General features: G+C 39.4%; 1 protein-coding gene across 1 annotated transcript in view; it reads left to right on the forward strand.

The window, feature by feature from the left end:
* The window catches only part of AHNAK2 (AHNAK nucleoprotein 2), a 71,657-nt gene that overhangs the window by 11,852 nt on the left and 32,167 nt on the right, over positions 1 to 27,638 (forward strand). The window contains exons 2-4 of the mRNA XM_063289034.1: positions 22,336 to 22,403; positions 24,384 to 24,479; positions 27,346 to 27,408. Coding sequence (XP_063145104.1) covers positions 27,394 to 27,408 — 15 coding nt within the window. The 5' untranslated portion in view covers positions 22,336 to 22,403; positions 24,384 to 24,479; positions 27,346 to 27,393. The remainder of the gene's footprint in view (positions 1 to 22,335; positions 22,404 to 24,383; positions 24,480 to 27,345; positions 27,409 to 27,638) is intronic.

The following is a 27,638-nucleotide window of genomic DNA, read 5'->3' on the forward strand; positions in this document are numbered from 1 at the left end:
ACTGTTTCCATTATGGTTAGCAAACTCAGTCCAGTCATTAAAGTAAAGCATTTTTAAGAATAAATCCTGGAGCTATTTATTTGTTTGTTTGTTTTCTATCCCGCCTTTATTATTTTTATAAATTACTCAAGGCGGTGAACATACCTAATACTCCTTCCTCCTCCTCTATGCTATGCATAGAAATATCAGCCTTTCATGCTTACTTGAGAGCAAATAATTGTGCCATCACTGTGCAAGGATGCTGCATAGCTAGTATCAACATAGGATGAGTCTTAACACCACCTCAACAGTTTTATCCTTCTACCTTGGGGTTGCTAACATGAGTTGGCAGCTGCATTTCCAGCTGAGAAATGTATGCTATTTACTCTCATTAATCAAGTTGTTAAACTTAACATGTCACTTGAAGTTGGAGTGGCAGCAGTTGGGTTTACAGAAAGTAGAATTTGTAGCCAAGGTTTGCTATAGTTTAGAAACTATTTTCCATGGAAGTTATTCTGGATTTAAATGGTGACATAAGAATTTGGCACATGCATGCTCATCAATGGGTCTTACTAGGTTGTGTGAACTCAGCCAAGGTCTCTGGTAGGAGATTTTAAAGACAACCAGATATTTTTAAATTGGAGAGCTTAAGAAATGGTGCTAGGATTTTCAGCCTGCAACAATCTGTACTACTTTGTATCAATATAGTACATTGCTCTACCATAGAACAATTTAAAATTACCAGCTTTCTTTGTCATGATCTTAATCTCTGAAACTAATGTTTGTGTCCCTCTAACTGAGGCCAAATATTGCAGAAACTAAGTAAGTGAACTGTTTCTTGATCAAGAAAAGAGATATGGGAAAGAGGACTTGTAGCTATTAAAAGTCATGAAAGCAATACCAGTTTATTAAAAAAAAAAAGTGACCTGTTAACGAATCTGAGTAATTGACTCAAGCATGGATTTCCATCTTCAGTTTATCTGCAGGGACCTGAATATAAGATTTCTGTGGGAATATTTTTTCTTTATTTCAATTTTGGCTATTCTTTGAGCATTGATAGCCCTTCAGTGCATTTTAAAACTACTAGAAGTTTTCAAGGGTATATGTAACATATCTCTTGCAGGTCCTCATAGTCTTAGTGTAAAGATGGTTTGTTGAAATGAATGACAATATATTGAAAGTATGATAGGCTCTTTCTTGAAGAATTTCATTTCACTCACAAGAAGATTGTTTGCCACAATGGGAATATTTGGCTTCAGCTCTTTTTGGCAAGTAGATTGAAGCCTGATAATTGGAATGATTTTTTTTTCCAGCCACAGTGATCACAAAAATTGTAATCATAATGAGTTAGATGTTAACACTCAATTCTTCTCTTTGTGACCAGTAATTGCAAGACATCAAAAGGTACAGCAAAAGGAAGAAGAGCTGTTGCCCCATGGAGGATGCAGAAAATCCCATGTTTAGTTTTTCTTACATTGCTAGCTGAGGGAATCAGTAAGTGTTGGGAAGTATCTGTTAGCTTTTGAGGTTTGCATAAGGCAGGGAAAGAGAATATGTTTGGAACATGTATGGAGCCAGTTTGGCCTAGTGGTTAATGCACCAGGCTAGAAACCAGGAGCCTGAGAGTTCTAGTACCGCCTGAGGCATGAAAGCTGGCTGGGTGACCTTGGGCCAGTTGTTCTCTCTCAGCCCAACTCACCTCACAGGGTGGTTGTTGTGGGGAAAATAGGAGGAGGGAGTATTTGGTATGTTCACCACCTTGAGTTATTTATAAAAATGATAAAGGGATAGAAAATAAATTAATTAATTTTAAAAAACATGTAATGGTCCAAATATTGTTGCACTACAGCATCTAGTGTTGAGTGATGATGGGCTTGTAGTTCTGGAAGGCTACAGGTTTCCTCCCCATTCCAGCATAGGGGTGGGAGAAAAAAATGGGGAACCAGTTTAGGGCAGGGTTTCTCAGCCAGGGTTCCATGGAACCCTAGGGTTCTGCGAGAGGTCACTAGGGGTTTCCTGGGAGATCATGATTTATTTAAAGAATTATTTCAAATTCGAGGAACTTCACAGTAGAGAGGCAAGTTTCATTCTTTATTTTTAGTTTAAGAACACTGTTAGTGCATATATACAGGCCTACACATGAAACGAATATAATAATTTTGTAATGTCTGGCCTCTATTTGATCCTGAATGTGCAGGGGTTCCCCAAGGCCTGAAAAATATTTCAAGGGTCAAAAGGTTGAGAAAGGCTGGTGTAGGGAAAGTGTTGGTATTGTGCAGGTAAGGAAGAAATAACATGCAGTGTGTGTTGCAGTTCTGCAGTTAGGGGTCGATGGTAGAGAAGCTGTAGTGACTGGGGACAGAGTATATTTCATCAAAAATGGAAAATATCATTAGAAAAGGATATCAGCTACAGACTCAGCAAATAAACCTATAAAGAGGGATTTATTGCCAAACCTCTTTACAGGGTATTATTTTATATATGTATTTATGTAATTACTTTTTATAAGCTGTTTTGAAAGCACTTTGCTCTGAAAGGCAGCACAGAAATACTTGAAATAGTTCATTTAATGGCTTTTTGGAAACCCATGGAGATTTCTTGTCCCTGACTCTGATTTTCAAAAAGAAAGAGCCTCCTTCAAGAATAGACTTGAATGCCAGCGTTTTCTTCAGCATTTACTGCCCATGCACAAATGCATGTGCACCTTTCAAGCCAGTTTTCTTTCCTTGCTTCCTTCGCTGGCTCATCATCCGTATGCTTTTTGGAGCCAGATTTAACAGAATGGACCACTCTTTTCCTACAGGCCATCAGGTTCTTCAAGAAGCACCTTCTTTTATGACTACAAACACTTCCATATCATGGCCAAGAAAATTACAGGGATATTTCACATCACCGGAAGGGATACTTTATTTTTACTTCAGTCATCTTCGTAATTCTGCATGAACAACTCAAGATGGGAGGGAAGAACATCCTGGGAGCTAGAATGTGGAGCAAAGGCTATTATTAGGAGCCAGGAAGTTGCCATGTATATTAAATATAAGAGTACTGTGTATTGAAAGCATTTAATTTACAGTGCTCTTATTTAAAGTGGTCACACAGGCACCAAACTCAAAATACCACTGGCTCTTGAGAATGGAATGGTTAATGCTTCATGTTCTGCTATCCTGATGCCTTTTACCTTTCTAGTAATCTTTCTCCTGAGGCTGTTTATAGATGCCTTTTTTCCTCTGTAGTCAGCACATCTGCTGAGTCATTAATTGCAATCTCTTAAGAAACACCCATCCCTCTCCCTATGTGTAAAAAGTGCTGATACATACAGGGTGCTAATATTAGATTCAGTTTTATGTGATAGAATGATTCGCAAGATAAACACAAATCATATACTGAGTGTATATCCAGCTTTAAAGCACCCTTGGCAAAAGTACATAGCATTGTTTGGTTGGTTCATCACCAAAAAAGAAGAAATACAAAAACAAAACCAGAAACCAGCTGGCATTCAATAATGTATGTATGAAGTTGCAAGTGTGGAAATAATTGCTATAATTTAAGTTAAAATACTACTTCAACTAAGAACCAGCCTGTTATTTCTCTGGAAAGAATCTGTGCAAAAAGCTAGGGACAAGTATCAGAAGAAACGTGTCCATGCTCTGAGATAATCAGAAAAGGGCCTTCTCTTTTTCCTTTGCTTACATGAGTGCATTTATTAATGACACAAGAGAGAAAGGTCTCCCAGCTATAGAATAAAACATGACTGGCACCTTAGCTGTGTTCTGCTGGTTGGCAAAGTGGCTCCAGAGTATTCACTGGACCCTATCTCTGGAACCCCCATATAAAATCAAGTCAAATCACTATAATCTTGCCAGATGCAACATAAAAATATCAAGATTTCATGAGATCTTGTATAAGAATGATGACAGCTGAAATTTCACTGAAATCTTGTGAGATTTTGGAGGCCTCATGCAAAATACTGGCAATCCTGTAATACCCCATTAAAATGTGGGGGCTTTCCCATTATTTCATGTAATGGCAACTGGAGATCAGAAAGTTTACACCTGATTCAAACTTTATTATTGCATAGACATTTTAAAATCACTCTTTAAAAATAAAATACTGTATTTTTAATATTGGTTGATATAGCATTAAGTCTTACAGAGTATTTAGATATTGTACTGTTATATTTTAAATCACTGCTGTTTACTGTATCCCACCCTTAAAGCCTTTGGGAGGTTAGGGTGCACTCCAGTATGTCCAAATTAAGCTAACTGGTACAAAACAACACAGGATAAATAGAGAATAACAGAGGATGTGTCAGCAAATAGACAAGATACATTAAGGAAAGAATTTTCTCCATAACTTGTGTTTTGGTTTAGGCTCATTTCCATATTCTCCAAGAATATTTTCAATTTTCACTCATCATAACTTCCTGCTGGTTGAGGTGGAGTTTTGGCTGTACACACTAAAGAAATCTAACTTTCTTCCTCTCCCAGTCGTTCTGGAGTGGTCAGCTTCAGCTTCTGCTGTAATGCAGTTGAGAAGAAGTGAAAAATGGGGACAAAAATAATGGGATTTCTCAAAGCGGAACCTACATCAAGAAATACAAACTTTATTTACACTACCTAATGTGGTGTGACTGCAGCATTTAACTGTTGCGTAATTTAAAATGTGCTCAGTAGCATAGAAAAGCATAGCAACACTTCCTCCATTCTTGTCATCTACCTAATTGTGCTTTGCCAAATTTACTTTAGTGTAAATTTACTTTAGTTTTTTAAGCAAGTTTCTAGTCTTCATGCCTGCTGTACACCATATACACTGTATGGCAGGCATGAAGACTAGAAACTTGCTTAAAAAACAGTTGAGTGTTGGGGGCAGATAGCAACATCCTCTTCCTTCCAACAAGGCAAAGCCATTTTTCTTTATCAGAGGGTTTTGGTTTTTAAGCTGAAGTAGATTTTAACTGATGGAGCTGCTTTTTCTTTCTTTCATACAGATCTTCTTAATCGTATTTCCAGGTAATTTGTAAGATTAATTGTAATTGTGCATTCATATTTTATTTGGGGCCACCATTTTTACTGGAAAGATCAGATAATTATATAAAGTAAAATAATAAATCCAGACACTAAATAATAAATGCCTTTCTGGCTGGAAGGCAGGCTTCCAGAGGCTCAAGAAAATTGTTTCTGATGCTTGCTTGGAGCTGCAGAGATAAAAGGCCACATCATATTCAGCTGGGGAATGGCATTCATCTTTGTGGGTCAAAAGTTGGGCAGGCCTGCTTCAAAATGACAGCATTGGCTATGCTGGTCACGGGCCATGTTGCCCCTGGAAGAATTAGCTGCTTTGATTTAAACAGGGCTCTTGCCAGAAGTAGGAGAGGTCTAAGACCCATGCTATAAAACTGAAATTGTATCAGTTTCTACACAGCCTACTTGTAAGGAAGTAATAAAACATCCATAGCCTGCATCTCCTTGTCCTTCTGACAACTGAACAGCTTCTGTAAAATAGTATTATTCACCCCTGGCTACAAAAACTTCTAGCAGTGAAACTCCAAGGCATCCATAAAAACTGCATTTCTGGCATTCCTTGATTTTTCTTTAAAGCATGTTGCACAAGATTTTTTTAAACTCTGGGCTGCAAAAATTAAGATGCAGCTTAACTCTCTTTCACCATTTGTTCTTACGGTGCTGTTGAGATCCAGTGGATTCTTGACACATCCTAGCTGAAACACATGATTTAGTTTCACCCAAAATAAGTAGTAAGAATCAAATGTACACTGTGAGCATGTTACCTCCTGTGTTAAGGGAAAGCCATTTTAGAGCAGAACCATTTCATAAAAGATCTACAGTCTGCTTGTCCACTGTACACACATAAGGCCGTTGAATAGTGAGAAAATATGTTATGCCCCAATATTGCTCCCTTTTTTCAACTGCCTCTTCATATGAATTTCCTGTAGGAATAATGTTGTGATCATCAGATGTATGGCTTATATTCATTCCTTGCCTTTCTAACCTATCAATCTATATTTTTTAAGAGAAAAAACAAAAATGCGATAATGAAAAATGATCTCAAAGGCAGGGCATCTCCAAGGTCAAAAAGCTGACAAAACACAGACCTGATAAAACTGTCCCCAGGAGAATAATATATGCTTGGGACAGAGGTTAATTTGGGAATACAGCATGGGGGGAAATCTGGGGAAACAAAAGTTAAAAGTCAAGAAAGAACTATTAGTTTTTCCCTTTATGTGGGATAATGTCTCTGGCGGAAAGTTTGTAAGATCAGAAAGAGAGTTTTACTTTAAATGAAACCTTAATAACAAACTCTTGTTACAAGACTTTTTGTACAAAATCTACGTCAAATAGGTGCAAATGAAAAAAATAAAACCTTAATCGTGTTCTCTGTTTACTCTAGAACTAGACCTAGAATTGGCTGTTCCACACAATTATTTTTTCTTAACAGATTAGTTTAAAAATAAAATGTTTTATGTCATGTCAAATTGCAAATATGTTTTTTTTAAAAAAAGATATAGCTAAGTACATCAGCATAATTTCCTCGAGAAAAAGATCCACCTTCTAGTAGCCTCTAGAAGGTGCCTGAGTATAGCCTAAAAGGACTGTCATTTAACAGAATGCTGCCTCTGGATAAGGAAGCTCTCTTTAGAATGAAATCCAGCATGCCATTGATGAGCCACTCAAGTTTGAGGGCTGCGCTTATGGCAGCCATTGGTGCTACTGCGTCAGCTAACTGATGGGTTATGGATCAGAGCAAGCTAATGTTCAAGTCAGGAAAACTTAACTCAGTGTAATGTGTGCACTGCTGAGCAGCATGCAGATCACCTTGATGGGGTGTTGGGGATTGGTATGACTTGTTCCACATTCTCAGAAAGGACCTTCCTGGAGATCAATGCTTCTTCATGGTTAATAGCAGTAGAAGCAATCTCCAACAAGGAGTGGGAGGAGGTTTCTCCTCATTCCAGACATTTTGGGGTAAAAATCTCTCTCTCTCTCTCTCTCTCTCTCTCTCTCTCCCTCTGTGGGTATGTGGATATCTGTTGTGCATATACTCGTACACCTCCTGACATGACCATGATGTGGAAGCTGCTCACTTTTGCTTTACACACTTTCCTAGGAGTAAGTCCAAATGGACCTAGCAGAAGGGATCAAGTAGAAATATCTAGGCTTGCGCTTATAGGTGCAACAAACATAGTCATTCATGGGCTCTGTCCTTCTTAGTATTCTATATTTGACCATAGCTCAAAGACCAAGAAACAAGAAAACATTACAGCCTTTCCTGGTGACAAATTCCATAAGACAGGAAACAGTAAGTAATTCATTTTACTTCATAAATGTTCCAGTCTACCTCCAGTCCATCTTAATTATCTTCCAGTATGCCAATTCCATCTTATACTTAACAGTTCCTCCAGCATAGGAGAGAAGACAGATTCCATTAAGAAGCTCAGAACTGGAAGTTAAAGCTGTGTCTAAAAGAATTTTTATGTGTTCACCGAGATACTAGCCCCTTCAAGCATACCATCACTTCTATAATTCAACACTTCTGTGCCACGCCAGGATGCTGGGATGTCGAGGAGATCCCCTGTGAAAGACAAACGGTTCCCTTTGGTCATGTGATCAGAGTTCCTTAATGTATGATATTTGGATGGTGAATATAGTTACCAAAACAGCATTGTCCCCACACAAGAAGGAGGTGGCAGATGGACCCAGAAATGAGCAATTAATTAATTAATTAATGGGGGGGGACCTTGAAAGTTCAGGAGGGATCAAAATAGCTCAATGAGATTAAGCAGATCCTGTGTTGGGGCAGACAATCTCTGCAATCATAAGACACATATTTTTGGTGGCCAAAAGTAACAGGAGGTGTCACAGTGAGGTGGTGACATTACAAAAAGGGCACAGATGGGATTTTCCCCCTTTTTTCACATTTTTAAGGCGCTGAAGTTTTGGTTTTTTTTTGTTTTTTTTTTAAATAGATGTTTTAAGCCCATTGGAGGCTGAACAGGCTTAATTTCTTGCCGGAACTCAGGCAGAAATGTATTATTTTTTGGTAATTTTGCCACTGAAATTCTGCAGCACAATTTGTTAGGTGTTTACAAATCTCTTAATTAAAAAAAGTTTCCAAAAATTACCAAGAATAACAGTAATAAATTTTATCAACCACATTCCACAGATTCCTATATTATAAACAGATGACTTTTTATTGTTCCTTTTCTAAAACAAAGACGATATTAGAAAGGAAAAAAAGGAAAATATATAGACAGTTCCTTCTTTTTTATTCCCATCTTTAAATACTTTCCACTCTCTCAGTTTAACACCTGGGTAGATTTGGTGCCTAAATAGGCGTTTCCTTTCTCAGCCTCCTTGTATTGTTTCCTTGATTTCCATTTTTCAGACCTCAGAGACACAAAGTTGGTCCTAACCATGCCTTTTGACTGGTGGATTTGTGGCTGGTTCTATAGCAACAAACAAAAGCATGAGTCAGGAACTGGCAAGGAGCTATAAACACACATTTTTTCCTGACATTGCCCAGAGTTTGCTTAATTTCTGTGGCATGCTGTTGCTACATAACAGCCACGTAAGTGGGGCCTGTTCACACTTTCGAATTATGGGTCTCTTTCAGAAAAGAGTGCTGACCCTGGTAATAGATACACTCTGAGCTGCATCCACAGAAGCTTAGACAATCATCCATTTATTGGTCCTTAAAGTGCTGCGAAACCCTAGGCTGTTCTTGCTAGAATAGATGAAGGCCCTTATTGGGGCTGTGCAGTACCCTGGATTCAGTCTCTAAAAGAGGCCTAAACAACACGCGGTCTTCCAAGCAGTCTGGCGGCATTTTTTAAAAAGTCAATAAGTTCACCACTGCTGTTGCCTCCAGCCCAAAAGACGTGCTGCTGAGCAGCTCCAACACCTCACTGCTGCCACCAACTCCAGCACAGCCACTGCTCTGCTAGGTGCCAGACAGCTGATCGGTGCACCCGGTATTCCTTTTCGGCCCACGGTTATTTTTAATTTATCAGCGTGGCCTTTTCCTACAACTCTACAAGTTGCACAGGCCTGCTCTAGAAGGTGATTCAGAGCACGTGGGAGTGCAAACATACACTCATCTGAAATACCTTGAAGCAGCTACTGGTGATCCCAGGAAAAAGGCAGGGCTACGTTCCCACCCCTGCATTCTCCAGAGTACTTTGGGGCAATCAGATCTGAAGCCCTGCACAGCCCTAAAGTTACCCGTCTGTGGGGTGTATCCCAACCTTGGAAATAAGCTGAACCTGCTTCATCTTTCTATCCGGTGGTTATGAAAAGCATGAGGTGAGAGTCTGGCCACTGTGGATTATTGTGTTAATGCGATTCAGAATTTTGTACAGCACACAAACCCAGCTACAAGTTTCTGGATGTGACAGAGCAGGGAAATACGACTAAGCATGTACTACAAACTGTTTCCAGAACTGGAAACAAGGTCCAGAAAAAGGCTTCAGGTTCATAGGAAGCATTTTAACCAACCTTTGGGTATGCATGTCAGGGAAATTATTAGACTACAAGAAAGTTAAGTAGGTCACATTCTGGATGTAGCTCCTCCAGTTTTCTCTGCAGTGCCTCCTTATCACTGGAGCTCTCTGCCCAAGGAAGCTGACATGGCCATTTGTCATTTAGGAAATTTGTTTAGGACCTTTGGATGTGTGCATGTGCGAATTTCACCATGCGTTTTCAGGGCCGCAACTGCGGGGGGGCAACCGGGGCATGTGCCCCAGGCGCCACGCTGGTGGGGCGCCAAAATGAGCACTGGGGGGGGGGCGCCAAAATGGGTGCAGAATCCATGTTTGCCCCGGGTGACACAGACCCTAGTTGCGGCCCTGTGTCTTTTTATCTCCAGCATTTGGAGTAAGCTTTGTGATGTGAATAATAATTCTTGGTTGTTATTGTTTTCTGCTTATTTGTAAAGAACAGTCCTTAGAATCTTCTTTCTATCTATGCAGGTTATACTGTATATTTATTTGAAGTTTTTCATTATTTGCAAATTGGAGAGTTTTACTACAATGTAGATTGAATTTATTGAAATAAACTTTATTTAATTAAAAATAAACTATAGTAGGACCAACACGCTTGCAAGATGAAAAAGTTCTCCCTGCCATCAAAAATGTCATGGTAGATCATGTTTCATAAAAAAAAATATGCCCATCACTATTCTTTAGAGTCAAGTGGCTTGGCTGGCCTAAGATCAACCAAAGCAAAAGCTGCAACCTGCCTACAGCTCCCACTCAAGAGCTACGGCTCAGTGTTGCCATCCCCATGATTCCCATCTATTGCTAGCCTTGTACCCCACTCCTTCCTAATTGCAGCTTTCCCATTTACTGGGTGGAGTTGCAGATGAGTGTCTGGTGATGGCTGTCCCAGGCAGGAACCTCTGAGTCAGTGCTGGTGGGGGCTCACATTCTTTCCACCCCCACCCACCACAGACAAGCAACTTACCTGATCCTTGGGGCTGGATCATTGGCAGCAAGCAATGATCATTTGAGCCCTACCCAATTTGCCACTCAGCCCCTCCCTGCAAATTTAAGCGCATCTGGTGGCCACCAAAAGGTTGCTGTTCCTGAGCTTGCTTCTTACTAAATATACTTTGGAGTCGTGTATTTTGAGGTAGGGTAGAACTGCATCTGTTTGGGCTTTATTTGCTTATTTGATACACGTGGGACGAGAGTACAAGCAATGAAGCAGCTAAGGGATGATTCTCTTAGTGCTGGATTTATTGGGAATGACTGACCCACCCACCAGTTGTCTTTTCCCTGCATTTGTTTACAGGTTTGGTGCTATTGGTCCCTAAATGCTTCCAAACCATCTAGCAGACTGAAGTCTTCTTTAGAAACTTAGCACAGAAGCTTCAAGATTTCTTTTTTTAAAATACAACAAATAGAATCATTTCAAAATGATAACACTTTGACCAAGTTTTGCCCCTGCCTGTTTGTAATTTAGCAAAACAAAATGCAATAAGAAATGTTAGAAATAATTAAGTCTTTAACCGTCTCTGAATCCACAGTAAAATGAGTTGAACAGGTAAGGATGTTTCTTTCCAACGCTGTACAATGCTTCACCTGTTCGCTCCTGCTAAAAGCCACCCAAACAAGTTAAACTGGTTTAGTTTTGGCCTATTCTAAATGGCCTATGTGTGCTGAAAAAATGTGGACAGCCACTGGATCATTGCTGTTGCTTTTGCAACCCAGATATAGTTGCACTACTAAATGTAGCACACTATGGAAGCAGCCCACCTGGGAGTGATCAAAGCTCCTGGATTACTTGCCTGCTTGGACATTTCTAAAAGATCAAAACAAGCACTTCTGTGAACACCTCATACCAACCTACAGTCATTGGCAAGTGGCCTACTTTAATTCTGGCAGGTGAAAAATTGGGCAGATCCAAATCAGGGACTGATTAGTTTTTTGTGTTCTAATTGGCACTATTTCTAAATTCCTGCCTAACTTAAAGCAAGTTCTTTGCTTAAAGGAGCCTTTGGCAAAGTGCCATCTGGTTTCTTCCCCCTTCCCCCCACCTCCCATCTTCACAGTTGTGGAATTACTTGGAGGCAGGTCAGCTCTGCCAGTATATGAGTAGAGTGGCCACTACAGGAAATCATGCTGATGGCCGGGGAATGGACAAAACCCCATGACTTATCCTGAGCTCCCTAATCATACATGTTCAGGTGCAACAAGTGATATTGTCTCACATCTGTTCAATAGCTACTCTGATCATCTGTTGTGCATAAAATAAAAGGAGGTATCCTGTCATCCACCTTAACCACCAAAATACCTTGAAGTACCTGAAGAAAAAGCAGGCAGCTGGAAAGCTAATACAATAAGATAGTCCTCATTTAATGACCATTTGTTTAGTGACAGTTCAAACTTACGACGGTGCTGAAAAAACTGACAACCAGTGCTCACACTTTATGACTGTTGCAGCATCCCCACAGTCACATGATCATGATTTGGGCACTTGGCAACCAGTTTGCTTTTATGACCATTTCAGCATCCCATGTCATGTGATTGCCATATTCGACCTTCCCAGCCAGCTTCTGGCAAGCAAAATCAATGGGGAACTGCATGATTTGCTTAATGACCAGGAGATTCACTTAACGACCACAGTGATTCACTTCATTACCATTGCAAAAGTGGTAAAATCGGGTTGGATTCACTTAGTAACCAAAATTCCGGTCTCAATTGTGGTTGTTAAGCAAGGACTACCTGTACTTTAAATCCTTCACAATGCCCTTTAGTGCCTTGCGGTCCCACAACATTGTGAGAAAAATTAACTGGTGACTGCAAGCTGAGCCACCGACCACAAAGATCCAATAGGAATGCCACGAGATAATGCCAATTGTTAGCTTTCTTCAGAACAAGCCTGAACAGCTTCTGAGCTACCTTGTACATATAGCAGCCAACCAGATATTTTTGAGTATCTGCCTCCACATTTTTGCTGTCCTAAACAAGAACTGGACTGGGCTTCACAACTGTGGCTGTGCCAACCATTGTTGATAGATTGAATTTCCCTTTACAGATTTCAGACTGAGCAAACCTGCTGTAGATGGCTTAAAAAGCATTTCCACATTTAAACAAACTTGCCTGAGGCATTTGGTCTTTGACAAGGCTATGCTTTGTCAATCTGCTTCTGAGAATAGACACATGTGCACCATCACTGCTGCTCTGCTCTTAAGAGCAGCATTTAGGTGCAGACAATTGAAGTCGTGAGGCTTCTCTGACATGGAGTTTCGGCCTTTGTTTCAGCCTTTCATGGCAAAAAAAAAAGGACCTATGATAATGTCTGCTTCTCTTGCCAAACTCTTTGCAAGCCCCACCCTCAACTAGTTTATATAACTCAGAGCTATAAACTCCTTCTTCATTCTTTCCAAAAGAAAAGAATGTTAGAAAAAAAATTATATAAAGAGGCTCAGGACTCCATCTGTCCATCAGCAGGATAATTCTCTGAAGCCGAAATTGGGTGGACCAAATTGAGTGTGGGAGAAGCAACCCCAAACCAAAAATGGAATATGAAAATGGTCCAGATCTAGTCAGGAGCTGTAGAGAAGCATATCTAGAAAAACTTCCCCAGTGCATCCCTATGGGAGAAGCTGTTAGGGGTGGCTTGGAATACACCTGCCTGCTTAATGCTTAATTTTTTTATTAATTAATTAGTAATGCTTAAGCTCCCTATCTCCCTCCTGGCTTTGTGCCCCAGAGAAGCTGTTATGAAGAGTTTGGAAAGGAATCCAGAAGCCATGTTGTACATGCTTGCCTGACCTGATTTTAGGTTGCATTTGTTTGTATCTGCATCAGCCAGCTTGATATGGATATCAAAGTTAATATGGGGATTAAAGTCTTAGGTGAAAGAAGTGCCAGAAAATGTAATGTAGGGAACCACCATTCATTCACTGTTGGTATTTGTATTTATTTTAAGAAATTAAGAATGTGCGTTTAGGCCAGAACAAAAGTTTGGAGCAAGCACTAGCTCTCTTTTTCTCCCTGATGACTGGGGAATTCTGGGAGTTAAAGTCCACACATCTTAAATTTGCCAAGTCTGAAAAACACTGATCTTAGATGTTCTTGTTAATAATTTAAATAGAATGAGTTCATTCTGAATAGCATAACACAGTTCTTCAACATGTCTGCTAAAATAAAGGATTTATTTATCACATGTTATACCAAGCCCATTCCTTCGCCAGTTCACTAAGGGACATGTTATAATGATATCGGTATCCTTTTGAATTGGTAATCTATGTTTTATGAAAGCATGTAAGCCCCAATTCAAAATTTAAACACGAAGTTAAAAATTTATGTGATCATAAATCAAAATGGAATTATAGTTAATATTATATTAACTGTGTGTGTGTATGTGGTCACACACAGAGATATATTTTCTAAGGGCACTTTATTGAAGGCTGTGCATATTGTTTTGACAATATGCAAAATACTTTAGAAAATGTTTCATATTGCCCAGAGAATGCACAAACTGTGTCAAGATACACATGTTTCACAAGGCTTGCTAGAAATTATTAAAGCTAAGCAGAGCTAAGGAGCGATGTTTAGCTTCAGTTATGCTTCCAGTGAAGCACCCTTCAAAGCTACTTCAGGAGGCCACCTGCAAACACGCACACACACACAGATGCACATTGGCTTCTGAATGCTAAGCAGATGCATTGACTCACTTCACCTCCCTTCTGAGGCCTCCTGCAACAGTTTGAGTAGTTAAAAGAGATACCTGCTTGTGCACTATAATAGCTGATCAAGGGGACACAAAAAGGGGACATAGTTGAAACCATGTTATCTCATCACCTGGAACAGGAGAACTGTGTCCTGTTTGTAGCATGAAGCCCTTCACTGAGGCAAAGCCTACTCACACAGGCCTAAATGTTATACATATCAACCTGGAAATGTGCACTAAAAAGTAAATATTATTTTTGATGTATTTTTTTTCATGTTTTCATTTGTTTTAAATTACAATCATCTGTATTTTCACCAAAGCCATTTTCCTTTCAGAACTAGGCTACTAAACCCACAAACTAAACCTTGATATATTAAGTATTGTAGTAGTTGGTGAGCTTCTTTGTTTCTTGATCAGCACTCTAAGTACATTATTTTATGAAATTCTTTATTTTCTTGGTTGTCTATATTTTTAATTTCATTTCAAAATATAATTCCATGTCAAAATGAGGACAAAGGCAGTTTTGACAACATCTGGACATAATTCATATGTCCCATTAAGTAAAGTTCCTGTTGTTGTGTGAATGGATCTGAGTATGGAAATAAATCCTTGCATTCCCACCAGATGGCCATAACTACAGGAAGTGCCACAGAAGCACTGCACCAACCTGGTGCAGCATTCATCATCCCTAATCAGCAAGGCCAGAGGTCTAGATTTCTTCCCTGAATTGTTTGGCATCAATTAAAAAATAAGTAACACCCGACTCAGCAAAGGAGTACATGCATATAAAGCAAGGTTCTGACCCATATTTGAAACAAGGTGACAGCTGGGCATAAGGCATTGGGCATTCTTGCTTGTACCCAGCTAGAAAGTCAATGATGGTATCAATCAGGAGATTAGAAGTGTGGGCTGGACTGATTTTTCCCTGCCTTACCCTTTCTTGGTTTCCTAATCAACACTATTGCCAGTTTTCTGAAGAAGAATATACATAACTTTAGTTTATTTGCATGGAGCTGGCTGGACATGTAGCTCTCTCCAGCTTTTACATCTTCCTGTAGCGATGTAATGGGAAACATGCAGGCAATTCTTTGTCCAGCTGCTCACTAAGAATTAAATCTGGTTTACTCTATTGGACAGTGAGCATATGTTGGGATAATTACCTGGACTGTACCAGATTTTACAATTTTACCATCTAGTAAGCATCTGATTTTTAAAAAAAATTAATAAAGACTAAACATTGTTTAATCAAAAATTATGAAAACCAAATGCTGTTTTGTCAGAAATAGTCTTACTGTTTGCTCTTCCAGAGTATCTTTGTTCCATCATCACTCACTCTCCTTAAGGCTGACTTCAGGTTTAAAAAGGCTGTCAGCTTTTACTAAGAAAATGACTAGAAGCTTCCAGACAACATTTTCAATTAATCTCCATGCTCAAGAGCACACAAACATCCATTTTAATACATCATGGTCACTTGCAGGGCTGGGGACAGGGTTGAGGCTTGTCAATGTTTGGTGCCACCCTTTGCGTTGCAGATGCTGGGGCCTTGAGCCTCCCTGCCTGGGCTCTGCCAGCCTGCTCAGCTCTGAGAAACATTCCTGTCCTCGGGACTTGCCAGCCTCCTGGGCCCTCCAACTGTACTGCCAGACACAATCGGCCATCCTCTTGTTTCTTGGCTCTCCTTGGACCTTCACTTCGCTTCACTTCCTCTTTCTGCATTCCCCTCTGCATGTGCCACACCTCCTGAAGACCCAAGCCCCTTTTTAAAGCTGGCTTGGCTCATATCCAAGGGTGGGGCTATTAGAGGTCAATGGAGAAGGAGGAATATGGGCTGCTGGACGTCCTTCCTTCCAAGGCTGATGGGCATAGTTGCAATTTTGAGAAGATTTCATGTGCACTCTCACAAAATGGCTCCCCAGGGAGACCAGGCCAGTCCCAAAGCACTGATTTACCAGAATGGGGTGGGATTGAGGTAGACATTAATAACTGAGAATTTGTTTCACTAATTCTTTATTCAGAAAGAGAAAGAAATATGCAATTCTGCATACATACAGTCTAAGACTTCCAAGTTTTTAGCTGCATCTTCCTTTGTATTATCTGTGCTAATTGTTTAAGTGTTTTCTCTTTGTACCGGAAAACTTAATCTTTGATTCAATAACTCTTTTCTAAATATTCGTTTAATAACTTTATTTTTACAATGTTTAATCTTACCAAAAAGAAAATCAATCTTCCCTGAGTCTTTTCTAATTGGCTATCCATAAGTCCCAACAGAAAAGGTTCTGAATTTTTCTCAGTGTTAATCTTTAGAGTTCTTTGCATCATTGTATGTATTTGTATCCAGAATTTTTTTAGCTTTTTCACAAGTAATTCCCATTATTCTCTCTAGCCATCCCCTCATCTGTGATTCCAGCTTTCTTTCATCTCTGAGCAAGAAAAGAAAGAAAGCAGGACATGCTTCAAAACAAAACCTTGGCCTTCATCTCCTTAATGTTTCATGTTGTAAGAATGCCAATACTATCTCTGTGGGACTTAGAGGCACTCACAAGACTCTCTGCCACTTTAGAAAAGATGAACCCCTACCATACCACTTTGGCCATTCGCACCCCACTGCATGCTTCACATCCTTTTCAACATGAGCTTTTTCTCATGCACACCTTTCTCTGGCATTAATGCCCCTCATCTACCAGCCTGTACCCAATGCAGCCATTCTTTTCAGGGAAGCCCAAGAATCTTCTCTAAGGCTTGTCTCAAGTACCTTTTTCCAAGTGACACTTAAAAACCACAGTAAGAAGTAAGAAGAGGCATGTGGCTGGGAGCAATTGAGCAGGGCTCACACAGTTGAAGGGAATAGAGATCACTAGATGTGGTTCTTGTTGGAATTATCAGGGATCAACTCAGCATTGTCTCATAAGCATAAAGGGGTCGCTCTAGCAAATAGCATCTCTGTTGTGCTTGTGAGATGTCACATGGGTCACCTGATTTCCACTTCCTCCTCCTCCTTGGGTGTGGGGATTAACAGTCTTCATTACCTCATGGGCAGACATGCAAGCAGGAAGAGCTGCAGAATGCAGCTCTGCCCTGTTCATCAACCAGTGATGATTAAGTGCTTTCTACTATGAACCTATCTGTATCCAGATCTACTGAATAAAAGTAAACTCTATTTTCTTCATCTAACTACAGTGTAAAGACTGAATTTATTTCTGAACATAATTAAGCTTAATGTGCAAGTTCTCTTTTGGTTCATGCTTCTACTCTGCAGGATTGCTGTTAGCTGCTTGGAGTTCTTTTTATTAACCTTTAAAAACTCCATCAGTTCTAAGGACCTGTATCAAAACCAGTGGAGTAGCAAGCCATTCCAGAGAGCTGCAGTCATCAGAGATAACAAAGGAAAGGGCAGTGGGTGGGTGCTTGGCCTCAGTTTGCTGTATGATCCAGACTATTGTTCAAAGCCATTGCTTCATTCCACCTAATGGAAATGTGGAAAGTTGGTACTTTGCTTTGTGGGAAGACAATTTTCCCCACTTTTTAAAATTAAATTACCAGGAAAAAAATTGTTAAAATTAAAAGTGAATGTGTATATGAATTGCAACTTGAGTTGTGTCACTTAGATAAAAAAAACATTCCCAAGATTTAAGCACTCTTGTAGAGATTGCCAAGGAATGTTGTGACCATATCTGGAAATTGTGAGATATCCCCAACTGAAGCAGGGTGGTCGGGTGGGGTGAAAAGCGGTCATGGGTACTTTTTGTCTTCTGTCTTAAAATGTTACGCTTCTTTGCTTCATCACCTATTGGGATTTCATTCGATGATTTGACATGGCCTGGATCAAATAGGCTATATAATATCCAAGAAGAATGTAGATTTGGAAAGTAAATCTGTGGGGAGCTTGCTTTTGGTAACTGGAGTCTAGAGTTCATGAAATTATTATTTTATTTTAATACAGCATTAACTAACCATTTCCATTTGTAATTGGATCTGAAAATTAAGAGCTCTGCAGAAAAAGTGCAAGAAGTATTAAAGTAAACTGATGCTGATGACATCAAGTGAAATAACCTTTTGGTTACTCATACTACAAAAGTAGCACACTTAGAGGATGGATGGCCAAAAATTGCTCAAGCTAAATGATGTAATTAGGGATGATAAAGCAATTATGCAAATCCATACATCTTCATTGCTGCTCTGTTCTATGATGTAGTATATCTAAATGAAAGGTAAAAGTCAATATTGTAGATGTATGCTTTTATAAGACTTTTTTTAAAATAGAAATTAGCATATGTGTACTCTAAGAATATATTTCCACTCTGATCCTGGAAGGTGCTATGCTAAATTTGGAATTTGGCTTCTTCATGCAAGTTGACAGGAAGACAGTTATGCAGTTGGTTATGTAACTTTATGAGAATGCTCTTTTCATCTGTGTCCTGTTGCATTCAGTGCGTGCACCTTTGAACCAAATGAAATCATTGCTCATTTGCACAACTAAAGCTGGACAAGAATACCTTAACTGTTGGGGGTATCATATTTTAGGTAAGAACAGTTGTGGGTCTCTGAAATGTATTTCCTTGGATGATCTTTTCATATCCAAAGCTGACTATGAAGGAGTCAAACAAAGCAAATCTGGAAATTTAACAGCTAAGGATGCATGAGCAAAAGGAGAAGTGAAGGAAAAGAGCTGTTGTTCTTTACTCTTATTTGTATTGCCTCCTCCTTAGGCTTAACCCTTGAGGGTTGTACTCAATAAAAGAAGAGGATATACCCACTCCTTGATCCTGGGTGGCTGATATCTAGGTTCAGAAGATTTGGAAATTATTTTCCCATCTTGCCACTAAGCCTGGTTGTAAGAGCTATTTACAAGATTTGTAATAGGTCTACCAGACCAGAAAATTTCAGGCAGCCAATGAATAATAGTAAACACTGTTATAAAATTAAACAATCATACTGATGATCTAAAGCTTGGATGAACAAGACCACTCTCCTACTGCCTACAATATAATGAAACCACCAGTTGATCATACTATAATCAAGGCACAATGTCATGGGGAAAGATTGATTGTAAGGTTCTTCACAGCCTTGGTGAACCTCAGAGAGATAGTCTAATATTATTTGATTAAGGTAACATTAGCTTCAACAAGTTTTTAGGGTGAACTCTACCTGCCGCCTGACTTTAACTGGCCACTTAATGTGGTACTGAGGAGCATGGAAGAACCTGCAGACATCTCCCTCTGTACTTTTGAGGTGTCTTCCACTATTTAATTTTATTTAGATTCTTTTATTTTAAAAAGGAAATGGGAAACAGGCATAGTACAAAACAAATTACTGGCCTTGATTATTATGTTTTATTTCCAAAACAATTTCTGGGTCTCACATGGGCGCAGCTCAGTGCTTTGCTTTGCAGTATGTTCACCTGCCTAGAAAAAAAGGCAATGATAAACTAAGTGTGGTAGGAAATATTTATCTGGGGAGGGAAACCATCCTAGCAACTTCACCTTCTTGTAAATGAGCATTTAAACACCTGTTACATTCCCTACAACAACCATTTTGTGGAAGTGTCCACAACATGCTCTCAAATTCCAAATATACCAGATAGCCCAAGGCAGTTGAGGACCTCTCTTGCAGGTTGTAGAGAGATAAAAATCTGGGTCAGGACTACACCTTATGGTTACAAGTGCTAGGCAAATATTAAAGTGGACTTCTAGACCTATGATGAACAGAAGATCTGCAGATCTGTAAGTCACTAAATATTATCCTGGCTATTGAAATTTACATCAAAATGAGTCAGTCATCAAGCATTTAGACTTTTATTAACAGCCTGATTTTCAAAGGTACTAATAACAAGCTTTTGAAAATCAGAAGTAAAACAAATCCCAGTTTGAACATTTTACTACTTTGTATAAGTTAAGATTTGGACTAAAAAAGTTAGGCTATTTTTCTTCCCTCAAAGATTAGCAAAGTTTTCATTCTTGCATAAATCCTTGACAATTGGTGTTTTGTCTCAGCTTCTTTTTCACAAACATGATGGAATTAATCACTGTAACTGTTCCCAGTGGCCACTGGACTGCTTTCAAAACAAGGGAATAATTTTGCAAGCAAAGTGTAGGAGTAACAACAGCATCGTAAGACTATGAAACATAGTTTCAAAGAGAGAAACTTAAGCTTTTTTTAAAAGTTGAAACAGCTGACTGGTTCGTTTTTATGGGACAGGCATGAGCAACTCATGGGCTGTGTGTGAGGCCCCCAGCATCCCTTCTGAAGTCACTAGAGAACCCCTCAGCAGATCAGGGTAACGACTAAAGCCTGTTTTAGAAAGGTGCGGCTTAAGGCACCATTTTAATTGTCTGAGTTAAAATGGGGGGGGGCGTGTTCTTTGTTTTGAAAAAGAGGATTAAGAAGCAAAATGGTAGCCTAAGCTTTAAGCACTCAATTTTACCCCTTCTTCATATTTCTTTGCTTGATTGTTCATCTCTCTGAGATTTTTTTTAAAAAACACATAAGGTCGGGAAAACATGCAGAGCATGGCTTCTGGAATTCTTTCCAATCGCTTCATCAACAGTAGTCATAGGAGGTCTCTGTATTTTAGTTGATGTAACATTATGTCTTGTGCCAGTATATACAGTATATGCATTTGTATTCTTCCCTTGCATTGTGTCTGTGTGTGCTTTTATGTATACGTGCAGGGAAAAGCCCAGGGTAGGCTGCATATGGTTACATGTACAGGAGAGGGGCTTAGAAAAGAGCAATCAGCAACATTTGGAACCACAACCCAACTGCCTCTTCCATTGGGTAACTTTTTCTGAATGATTTTTCTAAGCTGCCCCAGACCTGGTCTGGCCCATTTTCAAACTCACTTTTTCTTTTGCTTGTTCCTCTTCCCACACCAAATCTGGTTTAATTCTGTTCTAGTTTTAGAGAGATACCTAGGTGACAGAGTCTCAAGCCTCCCTACCTAATTTCTTTCCAACATTCCCTTGAGTTGGGAAGAATAAAAAGAGCAGTCTCTGGCCACAAGGATGGCCGCTGTCACGTGGCCACAGGGCCAGCAACTGATTCCTAAGGCCCACATTCTGGCATGGAGCCAGTAGCTCTGCCCCTGCTTCTGAAGGTCCAAAGGGGTTCTGAATTCATTTTTTCTAGAGTATTTTTACCAGACATTGCTCAAGGAACACAAAGATGAAGTGACAGATGATGGATTTTCTATCTATAGTGTGTGTCATTTTTAATTATAAACAAAAATAAAATGTGTTAATATTACAGAATTAAATTTTTAGTTTTCTTTAAAATGAAGGGTACACTTTGACTGTACCCAAACTGATTAATCTCTAACTCTGTTAAACCAATGGTGATTCAAAGTGCTTAGCTTTGGCTGGTAAATGAAATTTCAAATCCTTATGATGTAAAAGAAGTTTTGATTGTACCTGAGCAATAATTGTCAAATCTCAAATGTCAAAAGGGTGGGTGAATAAGTATATTAGTAGTAAAAGATGGAGGTTTAGTGACCTGTAGATTCCTTGCAGATTCCTATGAGTTGTTGAACTAGAATAAATTGTGCAAAATTCAAAAATATATACAATAATATAATATTTATTTATTACATTTACACCCCACCACAACTAAATACAGACTCTCAGGTTGCAGAATTAATTCAGCCTGTTTAAATATATAGTTTTGGTTTAACTGTACTGGGCTAACTTTGATGGTCTCTTATACATCTCAGTTATAATAAAGATATAGGAAACAAGATAGGAAACAGCAGGAAGATTTTTTTTTCAGTAAGATCTAGTATACCACTTGACCTATTATTAATTTTTGGAAAGAATCCTTACATGCTTCTTAGTGAAAATGCCAGATTTCACTTGCTGTCCAAATTTTGAATAAGGAATTAGGTAATATATACATTCTAACCTAGCCAAACAAAGAGAGATCTGTAAGATGTGACCTCTGCACTTTGCCACTTCACAATGCTTATTTATGCCTCATGAACTACTGATAGTAGGCATATTTTAATGAAAAATCATTAATGCACATCCATTAAATATCCATGGTGTTGTCCAGAACTGGATGTCCACTAGATCAGCTATAATACTTCAATTTTAATTTTATATCAAGCTACGCATTTTTTTTCACTGCTATAATGGATGGAACAATTGTCTGATGCTTTGTTTGGTAATTCCAGCTTCAGATAGACAGCTGAGACCTGAAGATATAGAGGCCGATGGTGAGGCCGATGCAGAAGACGATTCTGTAAGTAATCCAGATTGCTTTATTAGTTTTAACTGAGAATTGCAAAGCTTCATCTCCGTTACAATAGAACCTCACAGCAGGAAGTCAAGCTTCATCTAATTAAATAACAAGCCAAATTAAACCATTGTTCTTTCTGAATTTAATCAGAATCTGCACTTGAAAGCCTCTGCTCAACCTGGCCCAGAACAGACCTTTAAAATAAAATTAAGTTGTTAGGTTGTTTAAAACAAATGTTTAATGCTGTTAAGTATTAAATATACATTTAAGCATGCTGCAATTATACTATTATTATAACAGTTTTAATGAGTTATGATTAACATTTGATTGTAACACAATATTCTTTAATTGAAACTATTCAGAAATCATTATCAAGTTTTAATTAACTTGCACCTGAACAGCTTAAGTCCCAGGTTAAACTAAAGTAGATCCTTCTAAAACAAAAAATTCATGGCCCATGTTAGGAGAGTATCTAACGGAGATACAGGATACGTTTAGCAGAACATCCTGCTAGAAAGGGAATTTTGTTTCTTTGTTTAGTAAGGTACACTGACAACAAAATCCGGTGTATTTTTACTCAGAAATAAGCGTCACTGTATTAAATATAAGAATGCACCTTAAAGGAGTTTAAATATTGCAAAAATGCCTCTCAGCAAATTAAGAAACCAGGAATTAAACAGAAAAATACATTATGGTAAAGGAAAAATGGAAAAATAAGAATATCAGTTTTGCCATTACAGGATTATTCATCTAAGGGTATTTTCACTTCACTGAATGGATAAACGACCACTGCAGTGTCTTTGAAGTTTCCCAGAAGCTTTGTATAGTCATTTTATGTTCATGTCTACTGTGAGAATGCATATTTAAATATGAGAAGCAAAAAATACAAGCCATCTATGGCATGTGCATCTAGACACGAAGTTAGTCTGCTCATTCCTTGTGGATATGATTGCTCAGATATGCATATGGAACAACCCTGGCAACAGGAACTTCCTGCTTTTCTGAGGTGGTGGATCATATGAAATTGGAAATGTATCTATAACTGCCTTTTTCCTAAAAGGTAGTCATGAAGACCATTCACTTAAAAGCTCAGTGTAAAAATTGTAATGCACATCAAAAACCTTGACTGTATAAAGGTAAAGAGGATAAGGACATACAGGTGGTCCTTATTTAATGACCACTCATTCATTAAACACAGCTCTTTGAACTTACAACGGTGCTGAACAAGTGGTACTTATGACTGGTCCTCATACCTATGTCGGTTGCAGTGTCCCTGCAGTCATGTGATCAAGATCGGTGCTCAGCTCGCAGTTACAATGTTGTAGCATCCTACGGTCACATGATCACCATTTGTGACCTTCTCTGCCAACTTCCTACAAGCAAAGTCAATGGGAAAGCCAGCAGGAGGTCACAAATGGCGGCCACATGTCCTCGCTCAATGACCTGCAGTGATTCATTTAATAACAACCAGAAGTGCCAGAATTTCTGTCACTAAACGGCGTGGTCATGTGATGTTGTGCTTTACGGCCATGTCGCTTAGCAATGGAAATTCCTGTCCAAATTACCATCGTTAAGTGAGGACTACCTGGAATCTATCCATTTGGCTGATTTAATAAGAATTTGGCATTATGTATGTCAATATCCAGCTGGATCAAATTAAAGAGTGGTATAATCCACCATTTTGTTTGTCACAATGGACAATCATTTTTTTAAAGCCCATGAAATTAACATGAAAGCAAAAGACCCCCTAGTTGCAGAATTGTATGTCACTTCCAAATGTGGGTTCTCTGCCATACCCCTTATATGAAACTCCTTTAGTTTTTACACTTTTCAATGAAGAAAAATGATTTAACAACTTGCAAGCTTATCCTTTCTGCACTGACCGCCTTCCTAGCACATAGGATTAACATTCCAGATGTTATTGTGCATGGTTCAGGAAATAAGAGGCAAGCTAATGGTGTTTCTCTTTGTCCATTTCTATAGATCAGTGAAGTGACAACTGAAAGTATACGACCTAGACCACAAGGATCATCTCCGGTGTATGAGTACTGCATAGAAGATGAATATTTTAACAAAAAGGTAAGACTCAAAATGAAAGATTTCATAGTATACATTTTAGTTATGGCAATAATCTGTAAGCCTTTGGAGCCATTGACACAGTTATTACTGCCTTCCTTAGCCCCTTAAAGTTAAAGCAAAATTAATATTGATTGGCCAATGGGGCAGCCATTTTTTTCCTTCTCTGTACACTCTTCAAGAATATCCTAAGGAAAATGCTATGCCATGACTTATTATCACTTGCATATTATACTATGATTCAGATATGAAAGGGAAAGTTGCAAGGTCACTTAAAATAATAGGAAATATATATATTTTTTTAAAAAATAAATTTAGGAGGTTGGATCTTTTTAATGGGAAAGTAATTTTCATCCGAAGTATGCCAGTTTTTGGTCCAGCCATGAGGAACCACAGAAGGTGCTAAAACTCCCAGCTTTGAAGGTGAAAGGGTAGATCACTGTGCTTATACACCAACATGTATATGCATGTTGGTGTATAAGCATGTGATTATGCATGAAGCATGAAGAGCAGGAGTCGAGCAAGCATTGTGTGCACACTTGCACAGAGTTGCTGACATGGAGTGTAAAGGACAGTAGAATATGTTGTGCATTTGCACCCAGAGTTGCCAGCACAGAGAATGACAGGCAGGAGAGCATACTACATGCATTTACACACAGAGCTGCTGGCCCAGAGAGTGGTGTGTGTACATTTGCATTTGCAATGGAGTTGTCAGCACAGTGAGCCAGGGACAGAAAAGCGGTATGTATACAGTTGTATTCCACATTCTTCTGAAGTCAAGTGGAGAGACATGAAGCATGATAGTCTGAGGTTGGAGGAGCACAGAGAACAGTATTCTCTGTAACAAAAGTTGAGTCAAGGTTGTTCTCTGGAGCAAGCTGTCATCAATATAGGTCAGGAGTGATGCCAAACTGGGGGGCTATGACAGTTTTGTTTAAGACTAGGTTCATGTAGCTGCAGAGCCTTTGCCCCACCTGTTGTTAAAAAGGCAGTTAAGAGTTAAAAAAAAAGGCAGTTAACTGTGTCAGGTCCTGGAAATACCTAGACCCTCTTCACAAGTCACCTGCTTTTGTGTGGTGCAGAGTCTTTCTGCCAAGGCCAGAGTGGACTGCCACACAGCCTGGCATTCATGTCTGCTGGGGGGTTGGCATTCATACTGGCAAAGTATGACTCTGGCAAAGCCATCCTTGAACCTGGGGAAGCACAGGGTACCCCAACATCCTCCACAGCCCAATCCACCAATCTCTCTTTCTCTTTGAAAGCCAATTCTGCAACTTGGGACATGATATTCTCCCCACCCCCTCCTAGGCTGACTTCTTCCCAGTGCTCTGGTGCCACTTTGTCCAAATACTGTCGCTGGAACTATGCTACCATCTAAGATGCATGGATTTCTAAGCCATCTTCCCAGAACTGTTCCTTTAGTCCATACCCCTTTCAGCTGATGACATACTACAGATGTCTTCTGTGCCACTGGGAATGAAGGATTTGATCAACTTCATACTCCTGTTGCCCATCTGCAAACACTGGTGAGATGGATCCAGGGCACCAGGTGTGCAGTTTCCAATACCACACGAGAATGATGAAAGACAGGATATAGACAATAGAAGGACAGAAGCTGCTACCAGTAGCTGACAGGGTTTATCTAAGCCAGGATGAGGAAGAAACCAATGAATTGGGCCAATGGGCCATGACTAACTTTGCAGTGGTCGGTGCTTAGTTGCCAACCAGACCTGATCACCAACCTGACGGGGCAGTCCCACTTGACAGTGTAGACTGGTGAAATCTTTGTGTTGAGCCCTGGTATCCTGAAATTTTTTGTGCATGACATTGTGCATTGCTCACAGTTCATCTAAAGTGTGTCTATGGTTGGGAGAGAAGATAGGAGACCAGGCAGAGGGAAGAAATGAAGATGAAAACTGTAGCCTGCATGTAACAGGGTTTGCAAGTAGAAGCATACATGGAAGTATAATAGGTGAACTTAGCAAAAGCAATAGGTCCACTTTATTGGTAGCAAATGTAACAGATATTGTTCAAAAAAAGCATTTGTATATTCAGCCTAGCAATTTAATTCCAGGTGACACCCCCAATTGTTTAAACAGAGTTCTCCAGAATTTGGTTGTGAACTGAAGGCCCTAATCTATTCTAATAAAAGGAGCTTTAACGTGGTGTCTATTTCTTGGTCTGGTCTACTTTGTAGGTCTGACAGGGCAGTAGTAATGTGCTCTGGATGTGGGGGATGGTCAAATCACCCTGTGAAATTCTTCACAGCAGTCCCCTATTACAGGGAAGTAGGATCCATTTGTTTGGTCTGCCTCTGGTACCTGATGGACCCAACTGGGTTTCTGAGGGAACTTGGGGTTGTGCCTGGGTCTCTGGTGCACAACTCAATTGAGGCCTTAGTTATATATCACTACTCTGGGTTTTTCAATGTCTGGAGGGCTGGATGGGGAGGAATGGATTTAGGCTCAACCCTAACAAGACCAAGTGGCTGTGGATTTTAGGACCACCCAGATTAGAGAATTTCCATCATTGGTTCTGGATGGAATAGCACTTCCCATTGGAACTGGTGCATACTTTGGGATCTACCTAGACTCTTGGTTTCTACTGGAAGAATAGGTGGCAGCCATGGCTAGGAGGACCTTTGCACAAATCCATCTGGTGTGCCAAATGTATCCATTCCTAGATCAGATTATTATTTGTTTCTGTTGTACTGTAGGGTGCCCTAAGTCACTTTTGTTTAAGTTGAGCAGCCCTATAAATCCATAAAAGTAATAAATAAATTAGGATCTAGTAACAACTGACAGAGTTTTACATGATCTGCTGCAAATTTACCACAGCTAAGCATTGAAGATTACATGTTTATTTCCAGCTTCAGCAAGATATAGAGAACAGACAAAGAAGAGACTCTGCCTTCAAAATGAGTGATTCACAGGTGAGATTAAGTACCTGTTAAACCTCAGGTGTGTCTTTCAATATAGAAAAGCATTGTGCTACAATTCTTGAAAGTCCTGGGTCCCATTAGATTACAATTGATTTTTTACCTGCATTAGATACAGTAGGTACAGATGTTAAGCAACTGCTTCTCCATGTGAAATTTTCATTCAGCAACTTGTGTAACTGCTGAAGTTTCAGAAGACACTGATATTCTGTCCCTCCAATGTA

The sequence above is a fragment of the Candoia aspera genome, chromosome 1, assembly GCF_035149785.1.
Source record: "Candoia aspera isolate rCanAsp1 chromosome 1, rCanAsp1.hap2, whole genome shotgun sequence".
In the NCBI taxonomy this organism is placed as follows: domain Eukaryota; kingdom Metazoa; phylum Chordata; class Lepidosauria; order Squamata; family Boidae; genus Candoia; species Candoia aspera.